General features: G+C 47.6%; 1 protein-coding gene across 1 annotated transcript in view; it reads left to right on the forward strand.

Moving 5' to 3' along the window:
- The window catches only part of LOC147443103 (uncharacterized), a 303,366-nt gene that overhangs the window by 183,668 nt on the left and 103,073 nt on the right, over positions 1 to 16,625 (forward strand). Inside the window, exons 16-17 of the mRNA XM_086529029.1 lie at positions 15,482 to 15,805; positions 16,248 to 16,577. Coding sequence (XP_086385155.1) covers positions 15,482 to 15,805; positions 16,248 to 16,577 — 654 coding nt within the window. The remainder of the gene's footprint in view (positions 1 to 15,481; positions 15,806 to 16,247; positions 16,578 to 16,625) is intronic.

Consider the following 16,625-nt stretch of genomic DNA (forward strand, 5'->3'; position numbering starts at 1 on the left):
GCAAAAAAGAAGACTCTTGCTGAAGTCTAGTCCTTTCTCCTTGATTGGTGGAGAGCTCTATAAATCGGGGCCAGATGGTATGCTACAAAGGTGCATCTTCCCTCGTGAGGTAGACCACATTCTAGAGGATGCACACAGTGGTCCTACAGGTGGCCACTATCCCGGTCACATCACGGCACAAAAAATCTTACAAACGGGCTTGTGGTGGCCCTATATATTTCGAGATGCTATTGCTCATGTCAAGATTTGTGATGTCTGCCAGCGATGTGCGCCTAAGCCTATCAAGCAATCAAATCGCCCTCTCAAGGTATCTATGGCGTGGTTTCCCTTTGAGAGATGGGGTTTGGACTTTGTTGGTCCAGCTACTCCATCTGCTCAACCAGGCAATCGTAAGCATCTCTAGGTAGCAACAGATTATGCAACAAAATGGGCCGAAGTGGTGGCTACCATCGACTGCACAGCCGCCACTGTCGCAAAATTTTTGTATGAAAATATTTTTTGCAGGTTTGGGTGTCCTCTGGAAGTCACCAGTGATCGAGGTAGTCATTTTGTCAACGACTTGATCTCCACTCTCCTCACGAATTACAAGATTTTTCATCGCAAATCTTGCTCTTACTATCCTAGAGCAAATGGGCAGGCTGAAAGCACTAACAAAGTGCTAATCGCGCTTCTCAAGAAAGCTTGTCATCTGCATCCAACCTCTTGGGCTCAGGCTATGCTCGGCACAGTTTGGGCTTATTGCACCTCCTTCAAGGCAACCACTAACTACACCCCATTCCAACTAGCTTTTGGCTTAGAGGCAATTGCACCATATGAGTTCAACTCAAGTTCAGCAAGAGTGGGAAGCGTTCGTGTCACAGCTGGGAGTGCTTCAGCAAACCTCTCTCGTCTCTCAATGTTAGAAGAAAGCAGGAGATTAGCTTCACATGCTCTCCAAGCCGAGAAAATTCATAGTAAAGCCTAGCATGATCGCCATCTCAGAAAGTCGCAAATAATGCAAGGAGCACTGGTGCTACTTTATCAAGCCAAGTTTCTGAAAAAAGCAAAGAAGTTGGTCCCGGCATGGCAAGGACCATATAAGGTGATGGAGATTCTACCCCACGGAGTTGTACAATTAGCCACTCTCGAAGGAGTTCCGCTGCCTTTAGTCAATGGATCTCGGATCAAATTCTATCATGCTTAAGCTACCGCTCAAGGTTCTAACCGAGCTACAATCAAGTGTTTCAAGTGTTGAGATTCGCCAATTCCTGAACCTTTAAATAACTTCGGAATCACTATCTTCGGCATCCTTGCTGTTCCTTTTCATCTTATCTCATACACCCTCTCCTTACATCCTCTCCTTAGACAGTTCTCCTTCTGCAGACTCTGTTAAGCTCAATGGGTTTGATTCTGGAATTGGATAAACTCTACCCTTCACTTTTTGTTTTCAATCTCTGTCTGTATCCTGTGTAAATCCCTTCTGGGTTGTGTGTGTAGGAAAGATTCTAGTCTTGGGCATAACCTATTCTCCTCAATCTCGACTCAGGTCCTTTTTCACAGCTTTTGCCTCTCAAGTGAAACTCAGTTCTTTTGCTATGCTTAAATGCCTTCGTATCCTGGAGCGGGGTATTTATGAAGGTACTTTGCGTTTTATCTACCACTACTGATTCTTTCTGAGTACCTCGAAATTATCAATGCTTTCTATTAATCAAGTATATAGTTTGCTCATAGCTAAATCTTTAAGGTCTCCGGGATAGTTTCCTACGTGTTAAAACTCCCTCTTTATTTTCTTCTACCCTCGACCTTGTCTCTCCTCTCAACCCCCTCCCCTAGCTCTAATCCTCGCCCTAGCGCTTTCCCTCTCTCCTCCCCCCTCGCCCCTTTACTCTCGCCCTACCCCTACTCATCCCTCCCTACCCTTGCCCCTACCCACCCCTCACCCCTCGCCTTTACCCACAACTCCCTACCCCCGCCCCTACCCACCCCTTACTCCCTCGCCCCTACCCCATCCTTTTCCCTCGCCCCTACCCTCCCCTTACTCCCTCGCCCCTACCTTGCTCTTTGGCCCTCTTCTCTACCCTACCCCAACCCCCTCGTACCGAAACCCCTCGTCCTCACCAATCCCCTCGCCCACCCTGCTCTTCCTGCATCCATCCGCTACTCGTCTTCCTGCTTAATCAACGCTTTTTTAAAGTGCAGCTTCCTGCGTAATCAAGCTTTTCCAAGTATAGCGCTACATCTCTGAATTGGGAGTTCCAGAGTTCAATCTGCACACTGGCCAGAGAGCGTTACATTTGCACGATGGCTGGTACAAGCAAGCAAGCTAGGAGGAAGAAAGCTTTGTCTCGACAGAGGCCAACTGAAACATCACATGAAACATCCCCTAGTTCTGCAGAGGAAGAGGATGTGGATAAAATTTCTCGGCCTCCTTCTTCCAAAACGCAAACCAAGTTCACTTTGAACTTCCATCTGCAGCAGCAGCCTCATCCGTCTCTTCGAGAAGTCTTATCAAAAGACCAACTACATATACTAGGTCTATCAGCATTAGCAGACACCGATCTTCCTTCTGATATTCCCATGGATATGGTGCATGCAGTTCTCAAGTTTTTTCCCAAAGTCAGAAGACACCCACTGACTGCTACACGCATTGGTAACGCTTTGGGGATGACAACCTTTCCTGTAGTAAAACCGGCTACGAGAACCTATTCACAACTTTCGAAAGATGCGACAATCGAGGCATGCAAAGAGCTACTTAGTACGAGTCATGCTGACGATGCAAGGAATAAAAAGCTCTGGGCCATTTTCAAGTACTACTTTTTGGTCAGAGATCCTAAAGTCAGCAACGGCAAGGGCAAGGGCAAGGGCAGATGTGACGTGCCTACTATATTCACGCACAGTGAAGGCCTATACTGCCTCATCCACACCATCCCGTGTGGCTTTCATCAAATTCTATTTACCTCTTTACAGTCGCGGGCAAAAAGATTCAAAGCTCAGGTGCAATTTGTGCAATCTAGCTTTCAATGCTTTGAAGCTCCCATGTTGGCCTGGGCCATTAATATACCTGTTAGTCCTATGGATGTGGATGCGGAGATGCGGCGTAAAAGCTCTAAGGGAAAAGGAAAAGATATTGAACAGACAATGGATCTCCCTGAAAAGCCAAAGAAATAGAGGGCAAAGGTAGTGAAGGACACAGTAGAATCTTTAGTATCTGTGCCAGTTTCGGAAAGCCAACAGCTTCGAGTGAAGCAACCTGTTCGACGTCCCTCGCATACGATCGCTACTGATTCGATGGTGAGTTCAGGTGGTGCAGATCACACTATGCATGTCACAGCTGTGGCTTCTACTGTGTGTTCCTCTCTCTATTGCTGCTATTTTTACCCCTACCACAATGACTAGCTCCCACGTCCCAGTGGCAGTTGCTTCTTCTCCTATGCCTAGTCCTGCTACAACCACTCCCACCATCTCTACTCCGACAGAGAGGCATGCGTTCAGTCCACCACGAGCAGTGCCACTTGTCACACCAATCCCACCAGCTGTACCGCTTGCCAGCTCTCTTCACCCTGACACTATTACTGGACCTTCCATAGGATCGGACTCTACATCCTTTTTTCGGCTATCTGAGGATATATTGCAGGAGTCTAGGCAAGCCATTGCCACCATTGACCTTGGAGCAGAGCGTTTAGCAGCCACACACCAGCGTCACACAGCTACTTACGCAGCTATGGAGGGATCTCTACGAGTTGCTGGAGCACATCGCCATGGCTGTGTTACTCGACGTCCTCAATACACTACAGGACTGTAGCTGGGCTACAGTGTCACTTCACAGGACAGATAGTTGGACAGTTGGTTACAGTTGGTCTAGTTGGTCCGGTTCACACTGGACGGACCCTTTGGGCTGGGAGTGACACGTGGCAGGGTACCTACGGTGGTCTAGTGGACGTCGTGGCCAGGTCACCACCACCACTCAGTTTGGAGATAGACTTAGCTGGCTGGACATTTATGGGCCGTTGGTGGCTCCTATGGTTGTACATATCAGTAGTCGTTTTGGGACAGCTCTATCTTATCTTGCACGTAGTCGTCTAGAGAGTCTTACACAGAGCACTGCTACACCATCCATGCACATCTGAGCCTCGGCACCCCATTTGTACCAGTGAGCCCTGGGCTGGAGCTGAGTGTGCTGCCACGCCAGAGTCTGTACATGGTTCTTTGAGCTAGTCGAATCCACATGTTCTGGTCCACTGTTGTGTCTCTGTTGTGATCCATTGTTTCTGTGTTTCATTCTGTTTTAGAGAGTTTTCATTTGTTTGAGTGAGATTGTCACGCACATTGCACTGAGGGGCACCCACACTGGAGAGAGCACGACACATTATCCGCGCTACAGGTGCTCTCATTTTGGCGATCACGGTGGGACCTCAACTGAAGTCTCACTCTGTTGAGTAGCTGGTTTCTTCGCTTCGCCTGTGTAGCCTGTTGGTCTGGTCTAGTTTCACCCTCGATAGCTTAATCTAGCTGGTCTAGTCTCTCGCCTTGCTGGCCTGGTCCCATCTCGCCCTGGTCCAACTTGCCTCGTCTCTCGTCTAGACCCCTCGACCCTGGTCTAGTCCTCCTCGTCCCTCGTCCCTGGTCCAGCTAGTCTAGTCACTCGTCTGGTCTAGTAGAGTCTAGACCAGTCTTCAGCCAGTTCAAGGTTCTCTTGCCCAAAGCTTGGTTGGACTGGTGGTCACTGCATGACACATACAAGGAGGTCAGTCGAGCGTCAAAACGCACTACTGAGCCCTCTGAAGTACTATCATAGAAGACGACCTTTGACACCTTGTAGAAATCCTTCAACCTCATCACCTGTACCTCCACATACCACATCACCCATTCCTTCATCAGGTTCCCCATCTTCCCGATCACCTTCTCCAGTAAAGCTCTCTCCTATTCTGATACAGCAAGCTATAGAGCAACAGGCTCAGCAAGGAATCATGGAGCCACTAGCTAGTGTTTTGGCCAAGGTGAACATCAAGTTCCCTACATTCAAAGGGCTGTCTTCAGAAGATGCTGACGACCATGCAAGAAGATTTGTATCTCTCTGTAGGGGACGTGGGCTGAACAGAGAAGATGCTTACTTGGTACTATTTCCATCCACCCTGGATGGCCTAGCAGATAAATGGTACAGCCAATTTGCAGAGAACCATTTTGCAACTTGGGCAGCCTTAAGACAGCAGTTCTGTGCAGCTTTCAGGCCAGGTGACTACCAGGAGAAGGTGTTGGATGAGTTGGCCAACATGGTGCTCAAACCTGAGGAGACTTTTGCGGAACTTATGACGAAAACTAAGTCGCTGGTGGCCAAGCTTCCCCAACAACCCGGTGAATTCATGGTTAAAAAGTGGGTGGAGAAGGCACTTCCCAAAACTTCTCAGCAAAAACTCCGAGAGAGTCTCCGACCCGACGCCACTCTCGACGAGTTCATCGCAGTTTCTACTAGAATAGAGGGAGCTAGGAAGCTCTTCAACAACTCTCCTCAAATAGATACTCCCTCTGTGTTCTCGGAAGGTAGTCCTACTGATCCTTTAACTTCTTTACGCAAGGAATTGGAAGCCCTAAAGTTACAGCGAGCTCTTCAAGAGGAGAGGTCCTTCTCTCTTAGACAAGAGAAGCCTCCAAATCATGAGGCATTGGAACAGATTAAGCGCGAGCTAGAAGAGCTCAAGTGTCAGCAAGAGACTAAGGCTACGGTTTGGTGTAGCTCATGCCGCTCTCCAGGGCACCCTCCGCAGGAATGCCCCCTTCGGGTTTACTGCCACTTCTGTGAAAAATCTAGACATGAGGACAAGGATTGTTACTACCTAAAGGGATTGCACAAAATACAGCAAAGTCTTGGTCCTTCTCTCCAACAAGGGTTAGCACCATCATCCAACATGGTTTCCCACTACGGCCATCCCAACTACATGCCACCTTTGCTCAATACCCCTGCTGTCCAAGGTATGTCAAGTACTTTCCCGACTCAAAGTTTTTATAATGCTAATGCCACCTCAACCCCTCAGAGCTTCTACACTTCACCCTCCAACTCCATGCAGCAACCACCTCGTCCCCCGTTTCGTCCTTCCAATCGGCCCATACTCTGCTACAGATGCGGAGAGTATGGGCATTATCAGAGCAAATGCCCTCTGCCAAAAGGCTCTTCTCTGTGCCAACTTTGCCCTGAGGCTCAGGATCACTACACTAGGGATTTTCCAAAACAACGCGCCTCTACCTCTGCGAGCCCAAGTCAGAGCCAACCTGAATTCACCTTTCCCAAGATCAATTTGATAGCAGTTAGTACCAACCCCAAGCCACCCCTTTCTGCCCATATGATTGCCTCTCAAGACAAGTTGCAGCTGGTAGAGGAGCCAGTTGGTGTCCTCACACGAGCTCAGAGGGCAGCCCTCGGCCTCAATCTTCCAACAGGTACAGCCCTTTCCTCCCCAATGCCTACACCTCCTCCAGCAGCTGACATGCCATCCCCTAGTGCTAAGAAAGGATCTTTTACTATGCTCTCCGATATTGATGGGGCTTTCTTAGAAGCAGTTGCTGACTTACAAAAGATCAAAGTACCAGAGGAACAACAACAGGTAGAAAAAGAGAAGCATACAGCAGAGACAGTCTTGAAGAACACTTTCCAACAAGTGTCCCTCTATGACATGCTTCGACTAGATGCGAGTTTCAGAAGTGACACCCTTGCAGTTATTCAGTCACTTTACCCTGGAGCAGGTCCTAGTGGCGGGCACCTCCTAGTGCGACAGTCAGAGTCCTATATGATATCCAATCCTGCTGCTCCACTCACTGATTATAGAAGCCCTCGCCTAACAGTGTCCGTTTTAGGTCGGAATTCTCAGGAGTGATAGTGGATGGTGGATCGGGCATCAACCTGATGCCCGAGTTCACTATGCTAGCTCTAGGTCTACAGCCTACTCACCCTGCTCCCTTCACAGTTACATTGGCCGACCAACGGACAGTCTACCCAGTGGGCATAGTGGATAATGTGCCTCTGCAGGTACAAGACTTTACTTTTAACTTGGATTTTGTGGTGGTTCGTCTTCCCCAGGTTGAGGGCGGATTTCCCTTGCTTATTGGAAGACCATGGCTGCGACACACTAAAGCACTCCACGATTGGGGAAATGATGCAATGTGGATACATAATTCTGGCTCCTCGATGCAACCCATTCTCTTAGAAGGTGGTATGGATCCCGTGGTGCAACATAGTTCTTTGTCCTTAGCAACCAGCCTCGAATTGGAACAACCTACTCCACCTGACGGGTCAGATGAGGATCTGTTGGAATGGTTGGATGCTACCAAATCTATGCCCTGTTTTGGAGTTTCAATTCACTCTTTGCTTGAAGGTACACCCTCTTCCAATGTTTCCAAGGTAACTAAACCTTACGAGCCACATGAGCCAGCTCAAGAGTTGAAGGTCACAGAAGATACTCCTGATGCGCTCTCAGTGAAAGCCCTCTTGATAAAAGCCGTTGAATTTGGAAAGCCGAGGAAAAAGTATATAAGCAAAAAGAAATCTAGGTCCTGCTTGATGTGCTGGATGAATTCCCTACTCCTGCTCGTAGTCTTGCTGAGAATAGTTGGTTCTGTCCTCAACCTGCACTTTCATTATGCTTTGACCTTCCTCGCCCTTACCAAACACACCCTCGTCCCTACCCACCTCCTCACACACCCTCACCCCTACCCTCCCCCTCTCGCCCCTACCCAACCCCTCACCCCCTCTCGCCCCTACCCACCCTCTCCCTTCCCCTCGCTCCTACCCTATCCTTACTCGCCCCTACCCTCCCCCTCACCCCTACCCACCCTCCCCCTTCCCCTCGCCCCTACCCTCCCCCTCTCGCCCCTACCCACCCTCTCCCTTCCCCTCGCCCCTACCCTCCCCCTCTCGCCCCTACCGACCCCCTCACCCCCTCTCGCCCCTACCCTCCCCCTCTCGCCCCTACGCACCCTCTCCCTTCCCCTCGCCCCTACCCACCCCCTCACCCCCTCTCGCCCCTACCCACCCCCTCACCCCCTCTCGCCCCTATCTAGCCCTTCCCACCCTCGCCCCTACCCACTCCCCCTCCCCCTCGCCCCTATCTAGCCCTCCCCACCCCTCTCAGGTTCAGCAAGTTTTCCCCACCCTGCATGATCGGCTCCATTCACTTGGTTGCCATCCTGTTTGCTGTGAAGACCCTTTCATTCTGCCATCATAAGGAGCTTAACCCTATTTGATGTGTTACTCGGGCTTATGGTAATCCATCTTTTCGAGAAGAGTGTTGTTGCAGAAAAGTATGGCAACTGCAAGCATGGACCAGGCTATGCAATCATACATACTGGGGTTCCTGCCTAGTTAGAGGCTTAAGGCGATTGCAAGCAGTGCAGTGTTTTTAACTCCACTTTTGAGTTTTTTCAGTACTCCTCACCGAGACGGTGAGCAGTCTTGTGGCGGGCAACCTGTAGCCGGGCTACAGTGTCACTTCACAGGACAGACAGTTGGACAGTTGGTTACAGTTGGTCTAGTTGGTCCGGTTCACACTGGACGGACCCTTTGGGCTGGGAGTGACACGTGGCAGGGTACCTACGGTGGTCTAGTGGACGTCGTGGCCAGGTCACCACTACCACTCAGTTTGGAGATAGACTTAACTGGCTGGACATTTATGGGCCGTTGGTGGCTCCTATGATTGTACATATCAGTAGTCGTTTTGGGACAGTTCTATCTTATCTTGCACGTAGTCGTCTAGAGAGTCTTACACAGAGCACTGCTACACCATCCATGCACATCTGAGCCTCGGCACCCCATTTGTACCAGTGAGCCCTGGGCTGGAGCTGAGTGTGCTGCCACGCCAGAGTCTGTACATGGTTCTTTGAGCTAGTCGAGTCCACATGTTCTGGTCCACTGTTGTGTCTCTATTGTGATCCATTGTTTCTGTGTTTCATTCTGTTTTAGAGAGTTTTCATTTGTTTGAGTGAGATTGTCACGCACATTGCACTGAGGGGCACCCACACTGGAGAGAGCACGACACATTATCCGCGCTACAAGGACAGGTGCTACCATCTTCCCAGCAGCAGCAGGTGGCTGGTCATTTCCCAGGAAGCACACTTACTGACAGGAGAGCTCACATACAGCAGGGCCCCACAATCGATTTGATGGCTCCACCTCCAAAGGCTGATACTTCGTATGCAGCAGCGGCCACCACTCTCTCTCTTGGATGAAAGATTTCGGAGCTCACCATTGTACATACTAGTAGTTTTCATTCACAGTTTCAGTCTTCCTCTCACCGAGACGGTGAGCGGTCTTGTGGCGGGCAACCTGTATAGTAGGGCTACAGTGTCACTTCACAGGACAGGCAGACAGTTGGACAATTAGTTACAGTTGGTCTGGTTCACACTGGACGGACCCTTCGGGCTGGGGGGTGACACGTGGCAGGTACCGACGGTGGTCTAGTGGACATCGTGGCCAGGTCACCACCACCACTCAGTTTGGAGATAGACTTAGCTGACTGGACATTTATGAGCCGTTGGTGGCTCTTTATGGTTGTACATATGAGTAGTCGTTTTGGGCCAGTTGCATTATCTTGTACGTAGTCTTCTAGAGTGAGTCTATTCACAGAGCACATCTTCACCATCCCTACACATCTGAGCCTCGACACCCCCATTGTACCTGTGAGTCCTGGGCTGGAGCTGAGTGTGCTGCCACGCCAGAGTTTGTATCAGTCTTTGAGATAGTCGAGTCATATGTTATGGTCTACTGTTGTGTCTTTGTGAGCTCTGTTGATGTCTATTGTTTCCTTTCTGTTCAGTCTGTTTGAGTGAGATTGTCACGCACATTGCACTGAGGACCACCCACTGTAGAGAGCACGACACATTATACGCGCTACAAAAGGAGATTGTCCTCTGGATGCAGCATATACTGACATACTTGGGGGGGGGAGTAACATATGGCAATGTATAGAAATCGGCCTCTGTCATCTCTCAGCCTCACCCACATGTATCTAGCATGATCATCTCTCCGTACAATATGTAGTAGTGGTTGTAACTCCTCGCTAAATAGCACTGCTACTCCTCATGAACCTGTACTCCCATGCTCTGATCTTGCGCGACTGTCTTGTGGGTTGTCTCCCATCTGAATCCCACCATATGTGGCATAAGCTGTCTGGGGCCTCCCCAGACAACAATGTCCCTGTCTCTGAAACTGTTCTCAAAGGCACCAACGTCCAACCTCATAGATCCATTATAATTCCAAGTATTTATCTTCAGTGTGGTCCCATAGATCTCACACCGTCATGTAGAGCACCGCTCTACAATCACCACCCCGGTAAAAGGCCATCTTTCCCTTCTCCCTTGCTGCCGTAATCTCTGGCATTACCTCTCTCATATGCGCAAGCTGTGAGAGAATGAGATCATCACCGAGAAAAATGCCGGTCTTCTTGAGAGTAGGCCTCTTTCTCAAGAATTCCTCCTTCTCTTCGAAGGAGGGGAAGCATAGTATGAGATCTCTCCCTTTTGAAGACTCTCCCGGGCCATCACTCTTCTTGCCCACTCTCCATGCCTTTGTGTGTGAAGGCTTGTCCACCCCCATCGTGGATGTGAGGCTTGTGACCTCTTTTTCCACATTTTTTATGTCCTTGAGGCCGGTGACCCTTACATGTAGAGCCCGCATCCTCCTTCTTTGTTCCTCTAGGAGGGTCATGTTAATAAGAGTGGGTGTACAAGGAGCTTCCTTACCTTTCCCTTTCTTGGCAACCTCAATCCATTTTTCGGCCTCCTCTACTTTCTTTTGTGTTGTGGAGATGACCGTGGCCCATGACTTCTTCTCCTTGCCTTCCTTGATAACCCGTATTTCTTCTCTCATGGGATTCAATTCTTCTATCATGGATGGTTGAATTTCTCCTTCTTCGAGCTGCCCACTTTCTGCTTGCAGATTTCGGATGATGGAATCTTGGATGACCACTTTCTCCTCGAGCGAAGCGATCCTCCTACAGATGCCATCTCTTTCTTCGGCGGTCCATCTTTGAAGAATAGTGCTCCTCTCCTTCCTCCCCTCTTCAATTTCGTTTCTCCCTTCTCTCATTTCCTTCTCTATTGCCGACATCCTTTTCCCTGTCTGCATGAAAGAGACTTTGTGGCCAGCCGGCGAAGGATGCGTCTTCTTACACGTTGGGGAAGCCGTTGGCACTTCTTCAACGCTTCCCATGATTGAGAGAGAGAGAGAGAGAGAGAGAGAGAGAGAGAGAGAGAGAGAGAGAGAGAGAGAAAATGAAATGAAATGAAATGATATATTAATGTCTTCAAAAGGCCAAAATGACCTATGAGACCAAGCTGTTACAACAGAGTGAATCTGATATCATGTCTAGAATCAAAAAAGAATTGAAACAAAAATGCAACTACTACAAACTGGGGCTGTATGGATGTGCCAGCTAATACAGAAGGTGCCCAGTACACTGTGTAGTACAATGAAAGAAGGGGGGGGGGGAAGATAAATATGATAGAAATCCATCCTCATCCGCACTCTGGATGTCGAGAAAGTATGTCTTCTCTGCTGTAACCTCTGTCGATATTGTGCTGTAACCTCTGTCGATATTGTGTAGCTCCTCTCCTCAATCGCGGTCGCCTAGATCTCCCTAGCTCCAATGCTCGGTCTATGAGAGAGAGAGAGAGAGAGAGAGAGAGAGAGAGAGAGAGAGAGAGAGAGAAATGAAATGAAGTAATATATTAATGTCTACAAAAGGCTAAAATGACCTATGAGACCAATTGATTACAATGATGAGTCTAGTACCAAGTCTGGGTACAAACAAAGAAAACTACAAACTAAACAATGAGATAGGAGTGCTACCGACTCCTATGGGTGGCTGGTAGGCTCAGCAATGGTATCATGCCACAAAGGCACAAAGTGGGGATAAGTGTCACCATGATACAATATAGCAGTAGCATGAAGCCTATGCTCATCGACACTCAGGGTGCCGTGCTAGAATCCTGTGAATCCTCTGCCGCAATCTCCGTCGGTGCTGCATGGCTCCCCTCCTCAATCGTGGTCGTCTTGATCTCCCCAACTCTATAGCTCAGTCAATGAGAGTACCGCTGGTGTGTGTATGGGTGGGAACCGAGCTCTGTGATGGTGGTGTCCCCTCTGCCTCTGTGGTACTCAGACTGAAGAAATCTGAGATGCATCTCTGGGGCTGTCTCTGTCTATGCCCTCTCAATAGAGAGTCTCTATGTCTCTGTATCTCAAGTAGAAATAATCCAAGACATCTCTGATCTTGATATCTCATGACTCTATCTAACGAGTCAAAACCATCTCTGAATAAACAATGAAAGCGTCCCCGTATCTCATAGTAGATTGTGCGGTGACTTATGTAGTGAAACTCTGTCTCTAGCTCTGCATGGCATGACTGACATATCCTATTGTCTGCTGGTATGCCTCCGAATCTACCTGTCTCAATCCCAAGCTGGTGTGAAGATGTGCGAATCTGACCTATGGCACATCGTAACCCATGAGATAGATGTGTGTCCATGTAGCTGGGCTGTGTGACAAATCCATCTGTCGTGAGTTGGAGAAGATGCTCTCTATAGAAAGCCCTCTTCGTACCCAACTCCCGAGATGGCTCTATCCATGTCCTCCTGCTATCAAGCTGGATAAGATCTTGCCGAATGAGTCTAGTAATTTCCATCCGTGTAAGAGCCAAGGATGGTGCATCAAGAGAATACTTGAAAGGGAGAAGCCTGTCCATGCTGAAACCATGCCTCTGAAACCATGAGCTCATCTGTGCATACCAACATGATGTATCTCCTTGTAATGCCAGCTGTCTCGATGACTCAAGAGCAAGCCTAGCATACCTGTCCCTGGTGGTGTCCCATAAGCTGTGTACAAATGATACTGATCTGGTGAGTGCCTCAACCTCCATAGGTGGGGCAGCCAGCTCCGCTCGTATAATGTCATGTGGAACTGAGGCCTTGGCTCTAATCAACCTAGAAATCATAGATATCAAGGGCCTCTCCATATTACTCCATCCAGCACTGTCAACAGACGGTCCACAAACCTGAACCCCGTAGTGTATAACTAAAGCGACCAAAGTGTCGAAAAGCCAGAGCTTTGTTCGAGGTTCCTGGAACTGAACCTGCGAACAAATCCTCTCTAAACTAGGGCTACATAGGTACGAGTCAATCTAGTGTCTGCTGCCACTTTCAATGTGAACCTTGGTCCACTAAAGACCACCCCAAGATATGTGTATGCATCAGTGTACTCCATACTGTCTTGACCATATGTGAATGTAGGTGCTGATCTCCTAACCCACTGTGGCGTGGTATTAAATACCATGACCTTGGTTTTACCAAGGTTGACAGACAATCCACTATCCCTTGGAAAACTATGCAATGCGTCCAAATGTCTCTGCATACCCTCTGGTGAGTCTGATATCAACACGATATCGTCAGTATACAATAAAAGAGGGATCCATGTCCCTGCAAGCTGAGCACCTCTATCTCCTCTTCTGTCAATATAATCAGAGACCTCATCAACATACATACCAAATAAAGTAGAGGACGATGGGCATCCCTGTTTCACTCCAATAATGGAGTGAACTATGTCAGATATCCCCTCTGATGTGCGTACATGACCCATCACTAAACTGTACAATGCCATAATCTCCCATATCAGCTATGTGGGTACCCCCAATTCCATAAGTCGGCACATCAATCTGGCCCTCGGTACTGTGTCAAAAGCTTTGCGGAAGTCCACAGAGCTGCAATATATCCGTCTACCATGTGCTCGACCCTCCTCAATGATAGCTCTGAGTGTAAAGACATGATTTTGTGTGGAGAAACCCCTCCTAAAACCAGCCTGCCCAGGTGCCCGCATGCCCATAATCTCTACCCAACTGCTCAGCCTATGCTCAAGGATGGATGTATACAACCGTGCCAATGTGTATCCTACCATGGTAGTACGGTAATTCCCCGGCACTGTGGGGTCTCCTGTCTTGAAGATAGGTACAATAGTAGATAATCTCCAAGACTCAGGAAAGCCCTCACACATGACACGGTTGAATAACCATGCAAGCATCTCTGCCAACAAGTCCCCAGCATGTATAATGTGCTCTACTACCAAACCCTCATGATCCTGTGCCCGTCTGGTCTTCATCATGTCAATGGCCTCCTTTACCATCTCAGTGGTAAAGAAGGTGCTCGTATCCGGACATGGCTGTGGTGGATCTAGTAGTGGTGGCTGTCCAGGTACAGTGTATAAAGATGCTACATACTGCCCCCATATCTCTGTAGAAGTAATCACTGGTGGGGGAGACTGCTCATGGAATAGACGCCAAGCCTCTCCTGAAGCTCTACTAAGAAAGAGCTGATATAAATCTTGCTCCATCTGGACCAAGAAAGCTCGCTTCTTCTGTCGCACTAGTCGTCGTGTAGCAATACGAGACTGTCTATAGGTGATCACTCCCAATGCAAGCTCCTGTTGTATCTGAGCTCTCCTCTGTTGACACTCCTCATCATATCAGCTGTTTTGAGGCATGTGCCCAAAACGGCATCTCTGACCAGGCTGAGTGTGTGGGTATGCCTCCGTCACTGCCCCATGTAATGTCACTGTCAGCATAGATGTGATCTCCTCCACTCTGTATACTGGCTCTGATGTGCATAAAAGCCTACGTATCTCCTCTGCATAGACTGAGTCAGTCTCTGGTGTGAAAGTATAGCATGGATGTCTGCCACCCCGTGAGCCCTGAGATGTATTGTACTCAAAGGAGACTGATAATGTCAAAAGTGCATGATCTACTGCTATCCCAACATGCCTGGGCCCCACTGTGAAATCCTGAATGTGAGATAAAGCTCGGATGTGTCAGAACATAGTCTACAGTACTGGACCTATGTCTGATAGAGAGAGAGAGAGAGAGAGAGAGAGAAATGAAAAGAAATGAAATGTTATATTAACGTCTTCAAAAGGCCAAAGTGACCTATGAGACCAGAAAGTAACAATGCGGTGTATCTGATACAAAGTCAGATTAACAAAATAAATTAAACTAGGATAACAGAATATAAATACTGCAAAATCCTAAACTAAGCTGACAGGTGTGAAAGGTGAAAGGCGCGAAATGTGTGAACTAAGCAGTACAATGTGTAGACAATGTGGGAGGGAAGCAGAGAATCCATCCTCATAGAGATCCATCTTCATGAGAGAGAGAGAGAGAGAGAGAGAGAGAGAGAGAGAGAGAGAGTCTAAAACATCAAAAAATATAAGAAACCCTAAAAAACAGAAAAACACAGATTCGAAACCCTAAAAAACAGTAGCAAAACCCTAAAAACAGCAAGAAACGGTGAGGAAACCCGAAAAAACAGCAAAAAACAATGACGAAACCCCGAGAGAGAGAGAGAGAGAGAGAGAGAGAGAGAGAGAGAGAGAGAGAGAGAGATTTTGGGAGTAGCAAGTGCTACGACTCTCTGCAGTAAGATGATCAAAGAACTATGTCCATGAATGCATCTTAAGGTTAAGTATCTTATGCAGGACCTGTCTCTGGTAATAACTCTGAAGGTGTTTGGCCAAGTGGAGCTAATAGATTTGAAGCAGGGGACACTGTGATTTTGACTTTGAGACTATTTGACGCATACGGAAACAGAGTTTCTTCATTAATGAGCAGCTCATTCTTGTTTTTCTATACAACATGGTATAATGGAACCTTACTGGATGCAAATCATGAGTACGATGGTATCATTAACAGTGACACACTTAAGTTTACGTCCACATTGACCGGAAATTTTCACATGCATGTCAGTGATTTTGGACAGAATGAAATACAAGGCTCTCCTTTTGAGTTTTCTGTCATGGCAGGTACTGAAATGTTTTTTGTTTAAGCTAATGGTGACGTATTACAACAAGCCCTGTTTTTATTCCTTTTGAGAAATTTAGTTGGGTCTTTTATGCGACAAATTTTCAATTTATCCACAGCCCATACCCAAAATAGTACAGATTTGTGGTAAACAGAATCAAAATAAACTTTGTGTTTATTGTTTGTAACTTACCATGGTTCTCTCTACTTAAGTCTGCTCTCCTTTCTAAGTATTTCCATCAAGTAGTCATGTTTGAGTGCCCACAGTTTGATGATGCACACTATTGAATTGTCAACATAGATGATACATGAGACACACAGACATGCACACCACAGTTTCATGCATGCTGAAAACAACTAGGCTAGCTGGATTATCATCGTTGGACTCCTTTTTTATGGATAAAAAAACAAAGTTTGATATATCAGCCTGCATAACATAATCAGGTGATGCTGAAATCTTCAAGGTTCATTGGATAGATGGTGTTAGCACTTTTAAAGCTGGAAGCATAGGAATTCTGGAGATACTTCTAACTGACCAATACAACAATTCTATCAAAAATTCAGATGATGGAGACTTGAACTCCGTTATTGACACGTTTGTCAAACCTAGCCCAGAGAGACCAGGCGTTGCAGATTTGAGAGTGTTTTCTGACAAGGAGAGGGGCCAAGTCAATGTCTCTTTTCTTGCAATTTCAGCTGGAACTTATTATCTGCACGTGTTGAAAAATAATAAAAGTATACAAGGATCGCCATTCTCATTTGAAGTGGTTTCAGGTACAGTGTAGCATTTGTGTTTTATTGTTTCTCTTTTTGTGCAAGGTC

This window comes from Adiantum capillus-veneris, chromosome 14 (genome assembly GCF_014529385.1).
Source record: "Adiantum capillus-veneris isolate H3 chromosome 14, ASM1452938v2, whole genome shotgun sequence".
NCBI lineage: Eukaryota > Viridiplantae > Streptophyta > Polypodiopsida > Polypodiales > Pteridaceae > Adiantum > Adiantum capillus-veneris.